Source organism: Oncorhynchus mykiss, chromosome 27 (genome assembly GCF_013265735.2).
Source record: "Oncorhynchus mykiss isolate Arlee chromosome 27, USDA_OmykA_1.1, whole genome shotgun sequence".
NCBI classification, from domain to species: Eukaryota; Metazoa; Chordata; class Actinopteri; order Salmoniformes; family Salmonidae; genus Oncorhynchus; species Oncorhynchus mykiss.
In genome coordinates this window covers 20,052,952-20,075,455 of record NC_048591.1, presented here as the reverse complement: position 1 = coordinate 20,075,455, position 22,504 = coordinate 20,052,952, and the positions used below count along the sequence as shown (strand labels likewise).

The following is a 22,504-nucleotide window of genomic DNA, read 5'->3' as shown; positions in this document are numbered from 1 at the left end:
ATTCCTTCTGTTTACTGTGACATGGTTTCACAACAATCCCTCTTTATCAGTTTGGCCACTCAGTCGCTAAAACAAAGATGTCACTGTGTGCTTTGTTGACTTCAGCCTTTGACTCTGTGGTCTTATAGGAACATGTAATTGTTAAATAAGCCTTGTGTGCCTCCCCAAGTACAGCATGTTTCATACTTCATTCTGAATGTTCAATCTTCTCCCTTCTAATGAGTTTTGATACACTTTTTCAATAAGATAAATAAAAGAGATGCAACAAAAGTCATTTCTAATCAAAATGTTTATTTCTATTAAGTTCAAATCGCAAATCATTCAACGAACATGATTTGTTGCCCGCTAAAGTACTGCCTCTATTCTCTTAGCATGCAGATTCTAATCACAAAATTAACTGTGATAACATTGTTACAAAAACACATTATAAGTAGTAACCACAGTTGAATAGGATGGGGAAAAATGAAAATATGTGAATTACAATACAGGGATATAAAAACAATCAGGTTCATTCAGTTGACGTAGTTGTACTGTCAATATTAGTAACCTATTGATTTTCAGTGATTATATTTCAATAACAGATATTTCCTCAGTAAACATATTTCATGGTATTAGAGTGAACATTTTAATAGCTACAATTACCTAAGTCAGACTTATTTTTTAACAAGAATCAATTAACATGATCTTATTTTTTTTAAACTTCCACCAAGCTATCAAATAGTTCCAGGGCAATTCTAAATCTATGAAAGTCAGACAATACACTGAATAACCAGACATGGACATTCAATGTACAAAATAACAATGTTGTCATGGAAAAACTTGCTGTGACATGTTTCTTCATAGTGCCAACACCTGCCAACACTATTTGCCTGAAGTTAAAAGGCAAATAAAGCACTCCCCTCTCACACATAGTTCTTTATGGCATAGCTGCTGTGAGTGTGAGTGGGCATCCTAGCCAGGGTGTACCTACTGCTGGAACCATGCCTGCCCTCTCTCCCCCTTGGAGGACAGCTGGTACACAGCACCCCTCCTCCACAGAACAGGAACCCAGAGGTCACCCAGCCCACATAGATGGCCGCCCCCATCTCTTTCTTGAGCACCTCAGGGACCCGCGGGTTATAGAAGTCCCTAATTATTGACTGGGCCGTCCAGGACACAGCCACTATGATGCTTAACCCAGCCAGGGCGAAGGTGACCCCTGCGGCCTGCACCATGCTGGCTTTGAACTTGGGATGGCTCAGGCAGTTGGTACACCTAGCTCCCAGGAGGAAGACGAGGAATGCCAGGCAGCCCAGTACCATGCTGATGACGATGAGGCCCCTGGCCGCCTGGAGGTCAGGGGACAGGTCTAGAAGAGCATCATATATTTTACACTGCATCTGTCCCGTGGTTTCAGACACACAGGTCATCCACAGGCCCTCCCAGAACACTTGCATGACCACCAGGTGGGTGCCGATGAACGCTGTAACCTTCCACATGGGCAGGGCACAGATCAGGATGGTGCCTGCCAGGCCCACCATGGACAGGGTGATGCCCAGCTCCTCCACAGCCATGGGGGGCGCTACAGCTTGTGCAGAACTGGGGATGAAACAAAGAGAAAAAATATGTTTTAACAATATGCTCAAAATGTCTGTTGGCTCTTTTATCTCTGTGATTACAGCCTAGCAATTTCCACACATTTTTTCTCTCCCATTTATACTTTTTTATTTTCCATTTACAAAGACAACAACACAGTGAGATGTTTTTTTTTACATTGTGTGTCATTCTTATCCAGAGCAACTTACAGTAGTGAGTGCATACATTTTCGTACTTGTCCCCTGTGGGAATTGAACCCACAACAGTGGTGTTGCAAGTGCAACTGAGCTACATGGGACAGACAACCAACATCCAAACATGACAATAAACAATAGAAGGGGGAGGACACCTATTGATCCCTGCCACAACAAGCTAGGCATCCTCTGGGACCTGGCAAGAAGGGGGGTATAGTTCATAAACAAATACACAGTTGATATACTAGGCTATGCTCTACGGTTTACACGTTATTCTAGTGTTCCAGAGACCGTCTGGGTCATTGTCATGGTCTTGGAGGGCAGATGCCGCTCATTCCATAGTCAATAAGTCAATGAAATCCCTTAACCAAATGTCCATGCTGAAGCACTGCGGTTTACGCACCTTAAAAGGTATAAGTATGGTCCGTTTGACTGATAGGAAGGCCTATGCAATGTGTTGTTTGGTTCTAGGTTGGACATTGTCCATCCTACTTCCTAACAGGCACACTACAGGACACAGTGGGAAACATACATTATGTATAGTGCCTTCAGAAAGTATTCAGACCGCTTGACTTTTTCCAAATTTTGTTCGTTTACAGCCTTATTCTAAAATTGATTATATTGGTTTTTTTCCTAGTCAATATACACACAATACCATACAATGACAAAGCAAAAAAAGGATTTTAGAAATGTTTCAACTGAAATATTACGTTTGCATAAGTATTCAGACCCTTATGTTGAAGCACCTTTGGCAGCAATTACAGCCTTGAGTCTTCTTGGGTATGATGCTACAAGCTTGGACCACCTGTACTTGGGGAGTTTCTCCCATTCTTCTCTGCGGATCCTCTCAACCTCTGTCAGGTTGGATGCGGGGTGTTGCTGCACAGCTATTTTCAGGTCTCTCCAGAGATATTCGATCAGGTTCAAGTCCGGGCTCCAGCTGGGCCACTCAAGGACATTGTCCTGAAGCCCCTCATGCGTTGTCTTGGCTGTGTGCTTAGGGTTGTTGTCCTGTTGGAAGGTGAACCTTCACCCCAATCTGAGGTCCTGTGTGCTCTGGAGCAGGTTTTCATCAAGGATCTCTCTGTACTTTGCTCCATACATCTTTCCCTCGATCCTGACTAGTCTCCCACTCCCTGCAGGCGCAAAACATCCTCACAGCATGATGCTGCCACCACCATGCTTCACCGTAGTGATGGTGCCAGGTTTCCTCAGGGGGTGATGCTTGTCATTCAGGCCAAATAGTTAAATCTTGGTTTCATTTAGACCAGAGAATCTTGTTTCTCATGGTCTGAGAGTCTTTAGTTGTCTTTTGGCAAACTCCAAGCGGGCTGTCATATGCCTTTTACTGAGGAGTGGCTTCCGTCTGGCCACTTTACCATAAAGACCTAATTGGTGGAGTGCTGCTGAGATGGTTGTTCTTCTGAAAGGTTGTCCCATCTCCACAGAGGAACTCTAGAGCTCTGTCAGACTGACCATAGGGTTCTTGGTCACCTCCCTAACTAAGGACCTTCTCCACCGATTGCTCAGTTTGGCCGGGTGGCCAGCTCTAGGAAGAGTCTTGGAAGTTACAAATGTCTTCCATTTAAGAATGATGGAGGCCACTGTGTTCTTGGGGATCTTCAATGCTGCAGACATTTTTTGGTACCCTTCCCCAGATCTGTGCCTCGTCACAATCCTGCCTTGGAGCTCTACGGACAATTCCTTCGACCTCATGGCTTGGTTTTTGCTCTGACATGCACTGTCAACTGTGGGACCTTATATAGACTGGTGTTTGCATTTCCAGATCATGTCCAATCAATTGAATTTACCACAGGTGGACTCCAATCAAGTTGTAGAATCATCTCAAGGATGATAAATTGAAATAGTATGCACCTGAGCATCCTGAATATTTATGTAAATAAGGTATTTCAGTTTTTTATTTTTAGTAAATTTGCAAAAAATCGAAAAAACAGTTTTTGCTTTGTCATTATGGGGTATTGTGTGTAGATTGGTGGGGATTTTTTTTCTTCATTTAATCAATTTTAGAATAACTCTGTAACATAACAAAATGTGGAAAAAGTCTAGGGGTCTGAATACTTTCTGAAGGCACTGTATATACCACTAGATAGCAGTAGTGTGTCATCAGTGTCGGACCTATTTGATGGAGGGACATGACTGAGGTGTTCCACAATATTGCCGGTTTCTTTGAATAGAATAGAAAGAGAACGAGCAGCAGTGAAACTGTCATTCAGAGATTTGATCATTCAAATCTTACTGAATATTACTGGACAGTCTTTCTGTAACACTACTGAATATAATGTGACAATCAATGACTTGATGTTAAACTTAATAAACACAATAACAAAAACACCTAAGGCAAAGAGAAAATGTTATGGTGAGACAAATTAGACGCAATTAAGGGATTAAGTCATTTTAAGCTCTCAATATTTTCTGCACGAGGACAGCGGAACTGGAGACTCTCCCTGATCCACAGGTCTGATAACAGGGGAACATAACACTGCTTTCTCACAGCTTAGTGTAAACCTACTCAACTCACACCAGTATTTTTATGAACTCAAACATAGTTGATTATTTTATTGATTTAAAGATTACGAGAGTGGGTTGATACAACAATATCTGTCACAATAGACATACCCAATGTTTGCAAGCCTTGTAATTGTATATTTTGGTCGAAAAACACATTGAGTTTGAAGCATGTGTGGAATTCTCTGACACCAGTTCCTGTCAAACAGGTTTTACCAGTGTTCTATTTGAACCTTACAGAGAACATTTTATGATCATGAGGAATGCGTATCGTGAAAACAAGGACATCAGTGGGAGTACTGAATCAACAAACACTCACCCTGAAATATGAAAAGATAGTTTATTGTAATAAAACAGAGAACATACAACAGTAAAAAAGTTGCTGACTAATATAATTTGCAACAGTGTATAATCAACTTGCCAGGAATTCGAGAAACAAATAACATTTACATATACTGAACAAAATAATAATCGCAACATGCAACAATTTCTACGATTTTTCTGAATTAGAGTTAAGGAAATCAGTAAATTTAAATAAATGAATAAGGCCCTAATCTATGGATTTCACATGACTGGGCAGTGGCTCAGCCATGGGTGGACCTGGGAGGGCATAGGCCCACCCACTTGGGAGCCAGGCCGACCCACTAGAGAGCCAGCCCCAGCCAATCAGAATTGGTTTTTTATTACAGACAGAAATGGACAGACATGGGAATATAAAGGAAAAGGTACCCGTGGAAAGATGTTGTATGCAAAAAAACTGTTCAAAAACACTTCACTCTTAGAAAAAAAGGTTCCAAAAGGATTCTTCAGCTGCCCCATAGGGGAACCCTTTTCGGTTATCTCTTTGGAAAGGATTCTGTATAGAACTCAAAACGGTTCTACCTGGAACCCTATGGGGCAGCTGAAGTATCCTTTTGGAACCCTTTTTTCTAAGAGTGAAGTGTTTCCCTGGCTAATCAATCAAATAGTTAAGTGCATATTTTCCTTCATAGTACAGTTTTTTTGCATACAACATCTTTCCACGGGTACCTTTTCCTTTATATTCCCATGTCCGTCCATGTACCTTCTTATACCACCAATACCTTTTGAAAAGATGGAGAAACAACATTTTCATGCAGACCAGTTTGTCCCATGAACCTTCATATTAAATGTCGGTCTTTGTTGGGGTGGAGGAACTTGCCACAGAACCTGCTGGTTTTCTTTAACTTCCTGACGACTTGGCCAGTATATATTTCACAGAGGGGGCTTTGTCGTCCTCCTTGGGGTGGCAGTTACCACAGAGGAGTCCCCCTCCCAGGAGTAGCAGGATCCCAGCCGCCCACCTCTCTCCGCTGAGCATCCACCAGGAGTCGATTGTAAAAGTCCTGGATGATGAGACTGGCTGTCGAGGATACAGGGATGAGACACAGGATCCCACTGATGATGAGCACCACCCCTACCGCCACCGTCGCCCGTGCCTTGGCCACCTCCTCCAACAGAAAGTTGGTGCACTTCCCCCCCGACAAACACCATGAAGAGGCCAGCAATTCCCACCACGATGTCCACCACGACCAGCGCTCTAGCAACCTGCAGGTCGGAGCTGAGGGACATCATGGAGTCATATACCTTAAACTGCATCTGGCCGGTGCTCTGGGCCACACAGCTCATCCAGATGCCCTCCCAGATGGTTTGCGAGGTGACATTGTTTTTTCAGATGAAGTCTATGACCTTCTACATGGGCACGCCGCCGACAATGGTCGTTCCCTACACAGACGATCAAGGCCAGGGCACTGCCCAGCATCTGAATGCCCATGGAACACATTCTGAATGCAGTGTCTCTCTGTCTCTCTCTACTCATTGACTAACTCTTTGTGTCTCCAAGTTAATATTGGAAGGCAATCAGGTGTTTTGGTGCATTTGAAAACTAGAAAGAAGAGTGTCACTGGCCTGTCCCGCTTTAAGAAACTGAGAGCCAGCCAAATAATACCAGCCTTACAGGATACATTGTTCTGTGCGGATAATAAAGGTGGGAGTTTTATTTTATTCTCCTTTTTGGATATGGTAGATCAGTTTACTAAGCTTTCATTGTTCAAACATCCTATGAGGAATGAGGATGTAGGCATGTGCTTGAAAACTCACCAGCTTGAAAGCTCAGCAAAATGAACTTTCAATGGGATTCATTTGACTTTGTTAGCAATAGATGGCAAATAGTGCTGAAATAAGTTTATAAATAGTCATGGGAGGACAGAAAAGAAAACAGAGGAGGGGAGCACTAGCCCTGTAAAGTACCCTTCTCGCCCTCTGTCTTTATGTGAACTCATCATACCTTCTTAGTTTACACATTCTCAACTAAAAATCAACAGTGATTTGTTTTGCTTTCCTGACACACCTATGCCAAGCTTCACTTTCACTGGGTTAGAGAGGTCACCAGATTTCAGAGCATGCAGTATGCCCCGATTTGGAGACATTCACATTCCATTGGCATTGGCATGAAAAGAGAGAGGTGGGGCTGGGGGCGAGAGATAATCTGATCTGTTTAAACTCATACAACATATTTTTATAATGTGCACTGTTAACTTAAGCATTATGTAATGTATGTAAACAGCGTCTCACTGTCACAAGAAGAAGATGTAACGAGACATGTTTTGGTATACTTGGCACAAGGAATTACGATGTAGTTTAAGGGGTGGTAAGGTGATACTGTTCTTAATGCTTCTTGTTCAAGAAAGTAGTGACAATTGTCTATTCAACAATGAATGAACAATGAAAACAAACCAGGTTCTACCATTTTGTTCAATTTAACAATAACAATAAATTATGAAAATATCCAGTAGGCCTATACATTTTGGCCAATCTCTGCACATCATCTCTACATAGCTGGTTCTGAGAGGAAGCCAGTTTAAATAGCAGAGCTTGTTTCACAGACAATAGTTTTTATCTAACCTAGCTTAAGTTGTATAACTGGTTCATCTGTGCATTCTTGCCCCTCAAAGATTTTGTCAATCTGTCACTGCCAGTCTTTAAAGTAAATGTCTCAGTGAGTAATTCTAATAATGGGGGAAATCTATTTCAAATCCTTAGAAGAAATCAGTATTCTCAGGATTGTGTGACAGGGTTAAATACTTTCCTCACTTTCTTACTCGAATCAATGTGATGTAAAGTCCCACTTTTGGTGTCATTCAAACAGAAGACAGTGAGAGAGGATTATCAGTAGGTCATTTCACCTAAATACTATGCTATTAGACATTTTCAGCTAAGATTTCAGCTGAGAAAAAGGAAATCACAGTAACTTGGAGTCAATTTCTTAAAAAAGACGGTTAACACCAATGTATAAACTTTGTTGGAAATGTTTTATACAAAAGAAATAAGGTTTGCAATTGATTACGTTCTTTAGACATAATCAATCAACATATATTGGCTGTTTGCAAAACATACTGTGATCTACTGTACAAAGTTATGACAAGTCAATTATACATATATAATGTACATATAGTCCATGTTCTTACATCAATACTATCATTCTGGCACAGTGTCCTTATACGGTAAAAGAGAAGTTAGGGTTATGGGAATGGCTTCAATTCACTTCAGTCATCACCCCATGACCCATGAGATGATCCCTCTACACTGCGTATAGACTAGTACTACTTCTCTGTAACGTCATTTCTTATAGGCAACAGTTCTGTCTTGTCTTTTTCTTGCAAAGTTCTGAAGAGCTCAGTTAATTTGTTTTCACATATTTACTCTGTTCTGATTTCACATAACTTTCAAAACGTAAAATGGAAAAGAACAAGACTGGATAATACCAGTAACTTGCATGGTATTTTCATTTCACAGAAGATTGCCAAAGATAATCAAATAATTTACAGTCTTTCTTTCAACAGTTTCCAGCTCAAACGTAAGCTCTGCTGGTAGCTGTGGATCTTGCCTGTGAGTACTTCACTGGGTAGTCGTCACGCTCCTCCTTGGGTGGGCAGGAGCTGCAGAGGAGCCCCCCTCCCAGGATCAGGAGCCCTGCGGTGCCCCAGCCGATGTACAGCGAGGCCCCCAGCTCCCTCCTCTGGGCCTCGACCAGCAGAGGGTTGTAAAAATCCCTGATGATGGTGTTGGCAGACCAGCAGACAGGGACGAGGATGAGGACGCCAGCCACGATGAAAATGATCCCACTGGCAATGGCTACTTTAGCTTTGGAAGCCTCATCCTCCACAAAGTTGGTGCACTTTCCTCCAGAAATTCCCAAGAGGATGCCGAAGCATGATGCGATGATGGCGATGACGCTTAGAGCTCTGGCAGCCTGCAGGTCTTGGGGTAAGGCCAGGAGGGAGTCATAGATCTTGCACTGCATCTGTCCCGTGCTCTGGGTCACACAGTTCATCCACAAGCCCTCCCATATGACCTGAGCAGTCACGATGTTGGCTCCGATGAAGGCTGTGACTTTCCACATAGGCAGGGCACACACAATAATGGTCCCCAGGAACCCAATGATAGCCAGGACGAAGCCCAGCATCTGTCTTCCCATCGACACCATTTTGAAGAATTCTTGTTTTTTGTTGTAAAATCAATGAAGCTCAGACAGAAGTTGTAGAAGAGAGTCAATGCAGGTCAGCTCAGCTTGGTTGTAATCGTTGTTAACTAATGACTAAGTCACGTCCCCTGAAGTTATATGGACCTCTCTGCTCCTGAAAGGGTGGAGTCAACATCCTTCCCCCTGACCTGAAACCAGTTGACATGGTAATTTTCAAGCCGGACCAGATTCTTTCACCTCCCCTGTCGGTATGTGTGAATGACAATGGGTTTCGATGAGATGCACCTCAAGACCTGTGAAGAAGAGATAGTAATTGGTCCATTCAAAAAAATGCCTCTGTAGTGAATGCCGTTTGGCTGGGTGGTTAGGCCTGTCTGCCCATTGGTTTCAGGGTAGAGAGATAAACCGTCAAGAATGCCACCTGAATTCTCATTAGTCATGGCCGGACGTTCGAAGCTACTGTTGTTCCCTGTTTTCATGATGACATTTTTTATTGCAACTATTGTTTTCTGTAATCAGGTTGCTAATACCACCAGAATTCTGATTTGTCATAGCCAGAAGTAAGTTAAGGCCTATATTCAGTCTCTGATTTCTTGGTTTTGATCCTGAACCCATTTCTTTCATGAAATAAACCAATACATTAAATGAACATATTACAGAACATTGCCTTAAGCCCGGGTACAGATCTAAGAAACCTTGATTTTAAAGAAAGCTGTTGGCAATCTAATTAAACAACCTATTTGAGTTACAGTCTAGACTCTCAAAACTATCCCACTGAGCACGGACGTCAATTCAACATCTATTCCACGTTGGTTCAACAAACGTAATTTGAGTGAAATGATGTGGAAACGATGTAGATTCAACCATTGTGTGCCCAGTGGGATGTTTGTATATTTGGAGAGAGGAGATATAAGGGAGCTTTTAAACAACCATGCAACCATTCATTTCCAAAATGAAAGGAGATTCACAGATACACGTCATCATGTAACTGAAAGATATTGATCCCTTAAAATCCTTAAAAGTCTATTGACACACCCTATCAAAATCCGACAGTTTAAGCTAGAGATATATGCATGGGCTGTGTCTCAGTACACCACATCCCCTATGTCGGCTTTCCGCATCTGCGGTGGAAAGTGGCCGAGCTACGGCGGTGTTTGTCAAACCATGAGAAAAAGATTGGTCCACTCACATCAACGTCTGTAGCGTCTGAACAGTTTGGCCTACAAACTAATATAGAAAGATGAGACTTTCACAAACGCGCTGGTGTTCTCCGTTTTGCTCTACGACCCCTATAAGCCCCACGGGACTTGTCTGATGTCAGAAACGCTGATGTGCCAACTTCTGTCTAGCGTCAAAACCGTTTTGGCTACAAACTAAGTGTCACAGGATCACATCTGAAGGTAACCCATACAAATTAATGGAAGTATAGATGTAGTTTTGTGTCAACAAAAATAAGGGGTTGAATATGTGTAAATATATATATATATATATATTCCCTGAGCTTTCTTATATCTCCTAGATATAAGACATACACTTCAAAACCTTATTCCTTATGTATTTTGCCTTTTATGAATGTGTTATTCAATGCGCTACTATGCGCTATAGTAGTAAAGGCCAAATTTAAAAATATATATATTTTTTTTAGACCTGAAAGGGTCCTGAAATTCAAACTCAAATAGCTAAATGATCTATGGTATGACCATCTTAAACAAACTACATATGTTAGCTTAGTACCCCCTCCCCCAACGACTTAGATGTTTAGATTCATGATTTAAAGCAGAGTTGAATTCAAAATGCAACTTTTAAAACATGAATCGTAAGTTAGAAAATGCATAGGCTTTGATTATTGGTATGATTATTGCTCACAGTTCATGAACATTTGAAATCGCAGTTATTGTTTCCCAACTTTTCCACAAAGACACATTAAGCCTACACATTGTTTTATATAATAACGTGTGTGTTTATATTTGGTAAATATAGGCACTACATATTTACAGAAAAATGGGTTGTTTTCTGTGTACAGATACATCACAAGTCATAGACCAGCCAGCTATTTACAAGACAACAGTATCGGTTGCACAATGGGAGAACACAGGTTGCTGCTAAAATGAAAATTTACGCTACATCCATTCTCATTATCAAACTATTTGTTGTAATGTTTGCATACTGGTATAGTAGTCAAGACATAAGGATTTACATTGTCAACATTTGAAAGAACAGATTCTTCCTCTTGTGTGAAAGTGCAAACACTCATAAACATAATGAATATCATTCACACAATCATTTTCATGTCTATACATTGCATGTTATTCTCATCAATAACAATATCTACATATCAATGCGGACAAAAGTACATGATATAAGTACATTTTGGTGGTGCAATTAAACTCAGAGGCAAAGCTAACCAAAACAATAGCTTGAAAACATCAAGGTCCAGCATACCAGTCAATATTCAGGGAGACATTCCCGCTTTCCATTTCACTTTGTTACAGATACCGTCCAGGCCGTCCAGGTACAGCGTATTCTATTGGTGCTGCATATGGCTTGCTTGGTGCATACGAACCTGTCCCTGAGTAGGGTCTGCTGGCTGGGGTGTAAACTCTCCCATAGGGCCCTGCCTGGACCATTGGTTGGCCTGGATAGGGGTACATGGGTGCTCCTTGAGGATAGCCTGGGTACCCATACATCTTCTGGGGCGGGCAGGAGGTGCAGAGGATGATCCCTCCGATGAGGAGCAGCGCTGTGGAGCCCCAGCCGATGTAGATGGAGGCTCCTATCTCCCTCCTCTGGGTCTCGATGGTCAGAGGGTTATTAAAGTCTGAGATGGTGAACGCTGCCGACCAGCAGACGGGGATGAGGACCAGAAGAGCACCAATGAGCAGCAGGATGCCTCCAAGGATCGTCACTTTACTCTTGGAGGATTCAGACTTCAGGGTGCTGGTACACTGGCCCCCGATGAAGGTGACAATCAGGCCGACAAAGATGAAGATGATGGAGATGATGACCAGGGCCCTCGCTGCCTGAAGGTCTGTCGCTAGCCTCATCACTGAGTCGTTTATCTTGCACTGCATCTGTCCCGTGCTCTGCATCACGCAGTTCATCCACAGGCCGTCCCACACAATCTGTCCTGTTACGATGTTGGCACCGATGTAAGTGGTTACCCTCCACATGGGGATACCTGTGGTCACTGCCACCCCCACAAAGCCGATGAAGCTGAGCACCTGGCCAAACACCTCCTTTCCGATCCTTCCCATGACCAAAGGTTATGTCCGGAGTGGGAGAAAGAGAAGTCTGGCTGCCTAGGTCTGGATCTCTGGAGCTATGTGAGAGGTCTGATTGACGATCAGAAACAACTGGAGCCCGCTGAGGAGGAAGAATGTGCAGGAGGAGTGGTTTCCTGCCACCAGGTGAGTTGTTCCGGACAGACCAGTTTCCTCAGGCTATCACACTGTAGATACTTTGTGACACACAGACAGAGCTGACAAAGTGGTGACAATACTTCACTCAATACTGTCATCTTCAGAAAGCTCTCTTTCATATGCGACAGGTTCAAAACAACCTGGACTTCATTGGGATTACACTTCTTCCAACTTGATACCATCTACACTGAAACTGGCACTTCCATGATGGCATTACCCATCTATCAAAATGCTAAATCCCTGACCTTCATTGTGACTTTGAAAATGTAAATAAATACACATATGCAGGCCTATTTATTTTATAAAAAGTTGGTTTTTCCATCACTGTATGTATCCACATTTGGATTGTATATTTATATTTCAAAAGATGTAGGGTTAGGACATGTTATGAAAGTCACATTCCACTACCAGTTACTCAATGTGTCATTTGTTTCCACAAGTGACTCACTGTGGTCTGATCATTTAACGTTTCATCATCTGCAGGTTACAAGAAACTGTCAACAACTTGCAATTTAGGGAAAAGGGTAATGGTGACACTTCCTAACCACATCAGAACTTATCTTCATCCCAAAAGTCTTCACCTAACCACAAGAGCCATTTAGATTATGCTTAAGATACAATGAATCAAATCAAATCAAATCAAATTTTATTTGTCACATACACATGGTTAGCAGATGTTAATGCGAGTGTAGCGAAATGCTTGTGCTTCTAGTTCCGACAATGCAGTAATAACCAACAAGTAATCTAACTAACAATACCAACACTACTGTCTTTTACACAGTGTAAGGGGATAAAGAATATGTACATAAGAATATATGAATGAGTGATGGTACAGAGCAGCATAGGCAGGATACAGTAGATGGTATCGAGTACAGTATATACATGAGGTGAGTATGTAAACAAAGTGGCATAGTTAAAGTGGCTAGTGATACATGTATTACATAAGGATGCAGTCGATGATATAGAGTACAGTATATACGTATGCATATGAGATGAATAATGTAGGGTAAGTAACATTATACAAGGTAGCATTGTTTAAAGTGGCTAGTGATATATTTACATCATTTTCCATCAATTCCCATTATTAAAGTGGCTGGAGTTGAGTCAGTGTCAGTGTCAGTGTGTTAGCAGCAGCCACTCAATGTTAGTGGTGGCTGTTTAACAGTCTGATGGCCTTGAGATAGAAGCTGTTTTTCAGTCTCTCGGTCCCAGCTTTGATGCACCTGTACTGACCTCGCCTTCTGGATGATAGCGGGGTGAACAGGCAGTGGCTCGGGTGGTTGATGTCCTTGATGATCTTTATGGCCTTCCTGTAACATTGGGTGGTGTAGGTGTCCTGGAGGGCAGGTAGTTTGCCCCCGGTGATGCGTTGTGCAGACCTCACTACCCTCTGGAGAGCCTTACGGTTGTGGGCGGAGCAGTTGCCGTACCAGGAGGTGATACAGCCCGCCAGGATGCTCTCGATTGTGCATCTGTAGAAGTTTGTGAGTGCTTTTGGTGACAAACCGAATTTCTTCAGCCTCCTGAGGTTGAAGAGGCGCTGCTGCGCCTTCTTCACGATGCTGTCTGTGTGAGTGGACCAATTCAGTTTGTCTGTGATGTGTATGCCGAGGAACTTAAAACTTGCTACCCTCTCCACTACTGTTCCATCGATTTGGATAGGGGGGTGTTCCCTCTGCTGTTTCCTGAAGTCCACAATCATCTCCTTAGTTTTGTTGACGTTGAGTGTGAGGTTATTTTCCTGACACCACACTCCGAGGGCCCTCACCTCCTCCCTGTAGGCCGTCTCGTCGTTGTTGGTAATCAAGCCTACCACTGTTGTGTCGTCCGCAAATTTGATGATTGAGTTGGAGGCGTGCGTGGCCACGCAGTCGTGGGTGAACAGGGAGTACAGGAGAGGGCTCAGAGCGCACCCTTGTGGGGCCCCAGTGTTGAGGATCAGCGGGGTGGAAATGTTGTTGCCTACCCTCACCACCTGGGGGCGGCCCGTCAGGAAGTCCAGTACCCAGTTGCACAGGGCGGGGTCGAGACCCAGGGTCTCGAGCTTGATGACGAGCTTGGAGGGTACTATGGTGTTGAATGCCGAGCTGTAGTCGATGAACAGCATTCTCACATAGGTATTCCTCTTGTCCAGATGGGTTAGGGCAGTGTGCAGTGTGGTTGAGATTGCATCGTCTGTGGACCTATTTGGGCGGTAAGCAAATTGGAGTGGGTCTAGGGTGTCGGGTAGGGTGGAGGTGATGTGAACACATTGTGTTGGGGAAATGGTTCTAACATGGTGACCCCAAACCACTAGCCTCGTATGAGTCTACCAAACCACTAGCCTCGTATGAGTCTACCAAACCACTAGCCTCGTATGAGGCTACCAAACCACTAGCCTCGTATGAGTCTACCAAATCACTAGCCTCGGATGAGGCTACCAAACCACTAGCCTCGTATGAGGCTACCAAACCACTAGCCTCGTATGAGTCTACCAAATCACTAGCCTCGGATGAGGCTACCAAACCACTAACCTTGTATGAGTCTACCAAACCACTAGCCTCGTATGAGTCTACCAAACCACTAGCCTCGTATGAGGCTACCAAACCACTAGCCTCGTATGACAGTATTTAGAAATATCTATATCGAGCTTTGACATACCCTAACAAGGAGGGGTAAAGGAGAGGGAGGGTGCGTGTGTGAGATGGATGATATAATTAAGTGGACCCTGGAGGAGACTTAAAGAGTTATTGGTATTTGGTTTAATCTACTTCGTGGACAATCTTACCACACTGCCTCAAAGTAAATGTCCAGACTATGGAGTAGCCCATCCTACACAAGCCCTTTATCTTACAACAGTCCAACCACTCCACACCCATCACTAATGCTTTAAAAGGTGGAATGAAATACATTTGTCAATTTAAAAACTTTATTGGAAAATGTGTTTAAATTATTGGAGTTAAAACAAAAAGTTAGTTCAAAAGCCCCAAAGCAACATTGTTAGGCTAGTCAATGTTCAAAGCAAATATTGCCATGTGCTCACACATAGGCCGCTCTTGCCGAATAGGATTTTACATATCTTGCCACATTGTATTTGGAGGAGTGTCCTCGATCCTGGCTTAGTGGACACTGGCTACAGAGAATCCCTCCACCCAGAAGCATGAGTCCCTGGAGTGCATGGTACATGAGTGCATGGTACAGTAGGCTACTTCTAGATGGTGTTAAAATGACAACCGTGGTTAAGTTTATAAAAGAAGAACACTTATCTGCACCTATGGAGTCTAGATGAGTCACACCTGATAACAATTGTCTGGTGCTGTGCGGATTGGCCTGTTGGTGTGATAGACGAATCAGTAGGTCTAACTGAAACCTAATGTAGTAGGCCTAACAATGACAGTAGGCTACAGATGTTTTTGAGGCTGCATTTACAAAGACAGAGCAATTCTGATATTTTTTCCACTAATTGCTCTTTTGACAAATCTTTTCATCTCTGTAAAAGATCTGATGTGATTTGTCAAAAGACCAATCAGTGGAAAATATATCAGAATTGGGCTGCCTGTATACAGACAAATTCTTATTTTCCTCATCTCTTATTGTTTTTCTATTTTATGATCAAGTCAACATGAATCTGATCGTTATCAAGCATCTGAATAGTTATTCTAAATAGGTCAAGGTTTACACACCAAACAGAGCAGAGCATAGGGGTGTTTGTACTGATACTGGATAAAATGTTTTACCGCAACAGAAAGACAATTCACCTCACTAATAACCCAGTGAAAGCACATGTGAGTGATTCATTGATGAGCTTTCATAAATAAATGGATAATACAGACGTATTATATTTATATTGTACAGTTTATTTACAATGATGACACACTTGTTTTAATCACAGGAACAATGTTAAGACAGTGCCAAAATGGAGACATAACTTGATATACAGTATTCCTAACCTCATGGATTTAATCTGACATTAAAGGATATTAACAGGGTACTTCAGTAGTAGAGAATATCAGCTGTTTAAAAAAAACTAAAATACTTATATTATAATTATAACATAACTCGTAACATTATTTTAACTCAACAAACCCATTCAAGTTCTTTGTGATTTAAAACTCTCACAGTTTTTGTTATGAGAACTGTCTTTAGTGTCCTCATTTAAATTCAATTTGATTAAGTAGATCTTAACATGACACTGACATGAACATCTCAGACATATTGCATGGGTCCGGAGGAGGTGGATCTGACCTGAGAGAACTTGGCCGGATAGTGGTGGTCCTGCTTGGGGGGACAGTTCCAGCACAGCAGCCCCCCTCCCATCAGCAGCAGTGCTGCAGCACCCCAGCCTATATACAGAGACGCCCCCAGCTCCCTCCTCTGGGCCTCGATCAGCATGGGGTTGTAGAAATCCCTGATGATGGTGTTGGCTGACCAGGACACTGGGATGAGGCAGAGGATGCCTGAGATGATGTAGAGGACTCCAGCCACAATACAGGCTCTAGCCTTGGATCCCTCCTCTGCTATGCAGTTGGTGCATTTCCCTCCTGCAATCGACAGGCAGATGCCGAAGATACCTGTCAGGATGGAGATGATGATCATTGCTCTGGCGGCCTGGAGGTCCTGGGGTAGTGCCAGCATGGAGTCGTAGACCTTACACTGCATCTGGCCAGTGCTCTGCACAACACAGTTCATCCACATTCCCTCCCAGATGGTTTGGGCCGTGACGATGTTGGCTCCAATGAAGGCTGTGACCTTCCACATAGGCAGGGCACACACGATGATGACCATCAACCAGCCGATCAACGACATGATGATGCCCATGATCTGGATCCCCTGGGAAACCATCTTGACTGAATAGTTCCTCACACACACACTGTCCACTGATTGTTCCTGACCTCACACACGTCAACCTGAGTATCACACACTCCAACCTGAGTACAGACAGGTCCCGAGGAGTCGAGCTATTCCCAAAGAGTTCAGAGATGGTTCACACAAAAGGGACCAGTATTTATAGAGTTGTGTTGTAGGAGGTGGTGTTTGTAATGTGTTAAAAACAGAGATATGATGCAGGTATATGATATTACAAGTCCCTGCTCTGCTCCCATTTGCTGAGAAATGTTTATACACAAACAGACAGAAGCCCGGTGACCTTTAGCAGTGCTGACCTAAGAGAAAAGAGCAGCTTCAAGGTCATGTAGCCACTTGACACGGAAACAAAACAGCTATTCCTTCTGACTCACTACTATGGGACTCATATCAAAGAATGACTTGGAAACTGACTATGGAGTTTTAAAAATAGGGATTATAGTTATTAAGAAATGACTTATTTGGATGTGTTTAAACTATGTATTTTTTTATGACTGCACACTAATATTTGATTGACACTTTATTCAGGACACAATGTTTTCACTAAGACTACCAAAATACAAGATGAAGTGGGGTGTAACAGAATGTGTGGTGTAACAGAATGTGTGGTGTAACAGAATGTGGGGTGTAACAGAATGTGTGGTGTAACAGAATGTGGGGTGTAACATAATGTGGGGTGTAACAGAATGTCTGGTGTAACAGAATGTGGGGTGTAACAGAATGTGGGGTGTAACAGAATGTGTGGTGTAACAGAATGTGGGGTGTAACAGAATGTGGGGTGTAACAGAATGTGTGGTGTAACAGAATGTGTGGTGTAACAGAATGTGGGGTGTAACAGAATGTGGGGTGTAACAGAATGTGTGGTGTAACAGAATGTGGGGTGTAACAGAATGTGGGGTGTAACAGAATGTGGGGTGTAACAGAATGTGGGGTGTAACAGAATGTGGGGTGTAACAGAATGTGGGGTGTAACAGAATGTGTGGTGTAACAGAATGTGGGGTGTAACAGAATGTGGGGTGTAACAGAATGTGGGGTGTAACAGAATGTGTGGTGTAACAGAATGTGTGGTGTAACAGAATGTGGGGTGTAACAGAATGTGGGGTGTAACAGAATGAGTGGTGAAACAGAATGTGGGGTGTAACAGAATGTGGGGTGTCTCAAGCCATCAATCAGTTGTCCATTTTCTCTTATGTTAAATTTACCTAGGCTACTGTAGCAAACAAAACTTTAGGCCTACATTTCAGCTTGGCTAACCTGGTATATAAAGTATCTAAAATGGAATTGGGATGTTATTTTAGAGTGAAACTGTCAACTAAACAGTAATCTAATATATCTAGTCTGTGATTTCTCAACAAAAATGTCTGTTTGACGGTTGGTGTGAGGTGTTGCTGAAGAGCTAAGAATAACCAGTGCCATGCAGAGGGATATTATGATATTGTTATCAAAGGCCGTTGCTCATGTACAGTCAAAGAAAACATGAGACAGTGAATTTGAAGTTGAAGTTGAACAAAAAAAAATATTTACACTTTTATCACCATTGACATGTCTATTTTCAGAATCACATATACATTAAAAATATACGTTTAGTCGAAATTATGAATGAAATATGCACTTTCAATGCAATGTTATGGGGTGGCAGGTAGCCTAGTGGTTAGAGCGTTGGACTAATAACCGAAAAGTTGCAAGATCAAATCCCTGAGCTGACAAGGTAAAAATCTGTCGTTCTGCCACTGAACAAGGCAGTTAACCCACTGTTCCTAGGTCGTCATTGAAAATAAGAATTTGTTCTTAACTGACTTGCCTAGTTAAATAAAGGTACACATGTTATGGGAAACCCATTCAGATCATTCTGAAATATTTTATACATATTTTATATGAATATACATCTGAAGGAGTATTAGCTGACATAACATGTCATTTCTGCGCCACTGTCTGGAAGTACTGTCTGTCTTTAGCTAAAGTCAAATACAATGGCATTTTGTCATTTAGCAGTTGAACAAAGCTACCAACCCTCCCCTAACCCTACCAACCCTCCCCTAACCCTACCACCCCTCCCCTAACCCTACCACCCCTCCCCAACCCCCCCCCCCCCCCCTCCCCTAACCCTACCAACCCTCCCCTAACCCTAACAACCCTCCCTAACCCTACCACCCTACCACCCCTCCCCCAAACCTCTCACCCCACCCCTCCCCTCCCCAAACCCCCTCCCTCCCCTAACCCTACCAACCCTCCCCTAACCCTACCACCCCTCCCCCAATCCTCCCACCCCTCCCCAACCCTCCCTCCCTCCCACCCCTCCCCTAAACCTACCAACCCTACCCTAACTCTACCACCCCTCCCCCAATCCCCCCTCCCCTCCCCTAACCCTACCACCCATCCCCCAGAGGAAGCTGCCTCCCATGATCATGAGCCAGCCAATGTAGAGCTAATGTACAGCCAATCTAGACCCTTGCCAATTCCGGATTTGGCCCTCTAATCCTCCATGCACTTGCCCCCGATCACGGCGAGCAGGATGCCCACCAGGTCCATCATGATAGAGATGATGATGGGAGCACGAGCGGCATGGAGGAGCTGGGGTGGATCCAGCATGGAGTCGTAGACTCCTTACACTGTATCTGACCTCTACTCTGGACCACACAGACCTTCCACATTCCCTCCAATAAGTTTTGTGTCATGATGTTCTTGCTGATGAAGGCTGTGACCTTCCATTGAGGCAGGACACAGACATTGATGACCCCGATCCAGCCAATGATGCCCCGTGCTGCGCCCAGCATCTGAAACATAGCAGATACCATATTTTCTTCTTCTTTAAGTCCTAGAGGAGTCGATGAAGGAAATCAGCCAAAAATGAGTATTTTCTTAGAATTCAGTTGCTTGGTATGTCTTGCTTGAAAGATATCCAAGTGTCAATGTTTAAGCCAATTTGGGAGCAGGTGCTTCTATACACCTGACTTGGGAGAGGCTTGGCACACACACACGCTCAAACACAGCTTTGACATGACTTGCCGCTTCCTCCCCAGGGCATGTGCCGTCATGCTGGCTGTTTTTTGTCTTCTCTATTAAATGGTATAGGTGGAACAGCCTCATTGTGACTTACCAGTGTTCAAATAGTTTTAGCCGAGCTAAAGAGGAACCGTGTGTGCCAACACACTTAAAGTATAAACTCAGTGTCAGGGTTTCAGTATTTTCTCCTCTCTTTTGCAAGTTTTATGCTTATCTTCACACTACATTATGTGGAATGGAACTAATAGAAAAACATCTGGTCATGTTAGGTCATCTGTGAATAAGGATTTTTTCAAATCTTTTATATAAACCTCAAATATCAATGCTAGACAGGTAAAAGTATTATAATCTGACAATTAGACCATTCGATTGAGATACTTCCCAACCCCTTTCCTCTTAATATGAACAGAGCCCTTTCATTTCTCAAATGAAAGGGATGTCGCTATATAGAGTTTTCAATGAGAGAGTTTTAACAAAATGTTATTCTACTTCGGCTACCTACATTACCTGACATTCACTCTTCACCTTTGACCCCATGGCTGACCTTTGCAGCTCTGGGACTCCCAGCAGATCATGTTGACTTGAAACAATGCCAGAATACACACATGCTTTTACAACTCTAATGGCAGAGTTTAACCAGGATATCCACTTATTTAATTATTTCAAATACCAGTATATCATCCGACAGATCGCCTTGAATACATAGGCCTACTGTAATTTATTATTTTCCTGCTTGAGTTTACAATCCCTTGCATAGAATATGTTACAAGACTGCAACAAGAGTTCATATGTAAGGTGCTCTTTGGTTTCCCAGGCTTGTGACATTGCCAAAATAAGGTAGACATGTTGCCTTTCTATGAGATAATCCCTTACAAAAACAGTACAAATATTTAAACTAAAGTTCCATTTCATCAGGGGTGTAGTGCTGCAACGCTCCCTCACCTTTTTCAATTTGAGAATACATGGAGCTGGTAAAAATATTATTTCTGAAGCTGAATCAATTATTGCAAGATCACATAATGATTCATTAGTATTTTACATAACAGAACCAAATATAATTGCATAGCATAGTAGGCCTATAACGTTACTGTTAGACCTACACCAAAAACACCTCCTCATTTGTAACGAGATTTTAAGATTCAGCTGAAGCTGAATAGTTGCCTTTATTTTTCTCATACGGCCAAAACTCAACAGAGCACACCATTTGCTATAATTTGCTCAAGAAAAGAGAATTTCAAGAAGATCTAAATGCGTATTCTCATGAAACGGATTGAGATCAAATGATTGGCATGCAGATGCAGTTTGGACATTTCAACAGTAAAACGTGAAGAATTATCATTTACTATTGACAGTGATGGCCTATTTTGAAATCAGGTATGCCTAACTTGATGTTTGAGGGTATTCAAAATATCACATTTTCTTGAGACAATATGTGCGTCGACATAGGCAGACGTTGTATTTGGAGGATGCATTTTACATATATTCTGTAAGAATATTCAATAGGCTACATCTGTCAGTACAAACTTTGATTGAGAAATTATGACGTACTTAAACATTTTTTTTGGGGGGAGCACTTCCGTACAAAAATATTTGCACTACACCACACCATTTCATTAAAACATTACAATTGGACATACATGTGAAATCTGATAAAGACCACCGTATTGAGTGAGTGAATGATTGTCCTGTTACTCTACTCTAGTCAGAGAGAGAAAGTGAACTCCCCTCCAGCGATGTCTGTTAAAGTATCAATCAACCAACCAATCAACCAACCAATCAATCAATCAAATCTTTCTTTATGTCACCCGAGCAGTTGATAGATGCACATCAGACAAGTCATTCAGTTCATCCACCATTTTGTAGAGGCAAGAGCGAAAAGGAATACTTGAAAGCTGACCTTGCAAGGAGATGTCAGTCCTTAGGGGTTGGAGGGCTATAGCCTGTTGTTCTTCCGTTCGCCTGGAGGACGTGTCTGCTTTGATGGACAAGGGGTCTGGCTGGTTAGTTCTGTGGACGGGTCTGTCTTCGACTAGCCACAAACACAACCGAAGGTGATCGCAGTTGTCAGACTGTAGAGAGAAAAGGAAGGGGGGGGGGGATACAGATTGTTTCCATATATGAAAGAGGCCACTGTTAGAGAGCTTAAATTACCTCTAGGAACAATGCCCCTATTTTACCCTGGCATGGAGAAACTCAAGAAGATTGAGTTCCCCACTCTGGTACTACGCATTGAGGAGGAGAGATTGTTTTGGAGCGTATCACCTTATAACTGAGATTATACTCAGATCGGCCTCAGAGGGTCCACTGTTTTAGGATCAGGAGTCCTACACCAGATCACGTAGTAAACATGTAATCAAACACTCAAACACCCGCAGTGCTGCTACCCAGGAATGCCGTAAACAACATAGACACCTAGAAAGGAATGCCGTAAACAACATAGACAC

At 42.8% G+C, this 22,504-nt stretch overlaps 4 protein-coding genes and 2 pseudogenes across 4 annotated transcripts; all 6 read right to left on the bottom strand.

Annotated features, from left to right (window-relative positions):
• Positions 1-288: 288 nt before the first annotated feature.
• Positions 289-22,122, bottom strand: cldnj (claudin j). Its single transcript, XM_021587924.2, has 2 exons — positions 21,958-22,122; positions 289-1,578 (listed from the first exon to the last, which is right to left on the bottom strand). The coding sequence occupies exon 2, from the start codon at positions 1,551-1,553 to the stop codon at positions 903-905; it is 651 nt and encodes a 216-aa protein (XP_021443599.1). The 5' UTR covers positions 1,554-1,578; positions 21,958-22,122; the 3' UTR covers positions 289-902.
• On the bottom strand, positions 4,925-7,465 carry LOC110507727 (annotated as a pseudogene).
• Positions 7,606-9,905, bottom strand: LOC110507726 (claudin-4-like). Its single transcript, XM_021587927.2, has one exon. The coding sequence runs from the start codon at positions 8,797-8,799 to the stop codon at positions 8,164-8,166; it is 636 nt and encodes a 211-aa protein (XP_021443602.1). The 5' UTR covers positions 8,800-9,905; the 3' UTR covers positions 7,606-8,163.
• Positions 10,736-12,135, bottom strand: cldnf (claudin f). Its single transcript, XM_021587923.2, has one exon. It carries the CDS (start codon positions 12,048-12,050, stop codon positions 11,283-11,285), a length of 768 nt encoding a protein of 255 aa, XP_021443598.1. The 5' UTR covers positions 12,051-12,135; the 3' UTR covers positions 10,736-11,282.
• On the bottom strand, positions 16,031-17,232 carry LOC110507725 (claudin-4-like). The gene has a single exon (XM_021587925.2). It carries the CDS (start codon positions 17,034-17,036, stop codon positions 16,401-16,403), a length of 636 nt encoding a protein of 211 aa, XP_021443600.1. The 5' UTR covers positions 17,037-17,232; the 3' UTR covers positions 16,031-16,400.
• Positions 19,521-19,852, bottom strand: LOC118944721 (annotated as a pseudogene).
• Positions 22,123-22,504: the final 382 nt, after the last annotated feature.

Bases quoted from the DNA above. Each gene is read 5' to 3' on its own strand.
- cldnf (XM_021587923.2), bottom strand. From the start codon at position 12,050: ATGGGAAGGATCGGAAAGGAGGTGTTTGGCCAGGTGCTCAGCTTCATC.
- cldnj (XM_021587924.2), bottom strand. From the start codon at position 1,553: ATGGCTGTGGAGGAGCTGGGCATCACCCTGTCCATGGTGGGCCTGGCA.
- LOC110507726 (XM_021587927.2), bottom strand. From the start codon at position 8,799: ATGGTGTCGATGGGAAGACAGATGCTGGGCTTCGTCCTGGCTATCATT.
- LOC110507725 (XM_021587925.2), bottom strand. From the start codon at position 17,036: ATGGTTTCCCAGGGGATCCAGATCATGGGCATCATCATGTCGTTGATC.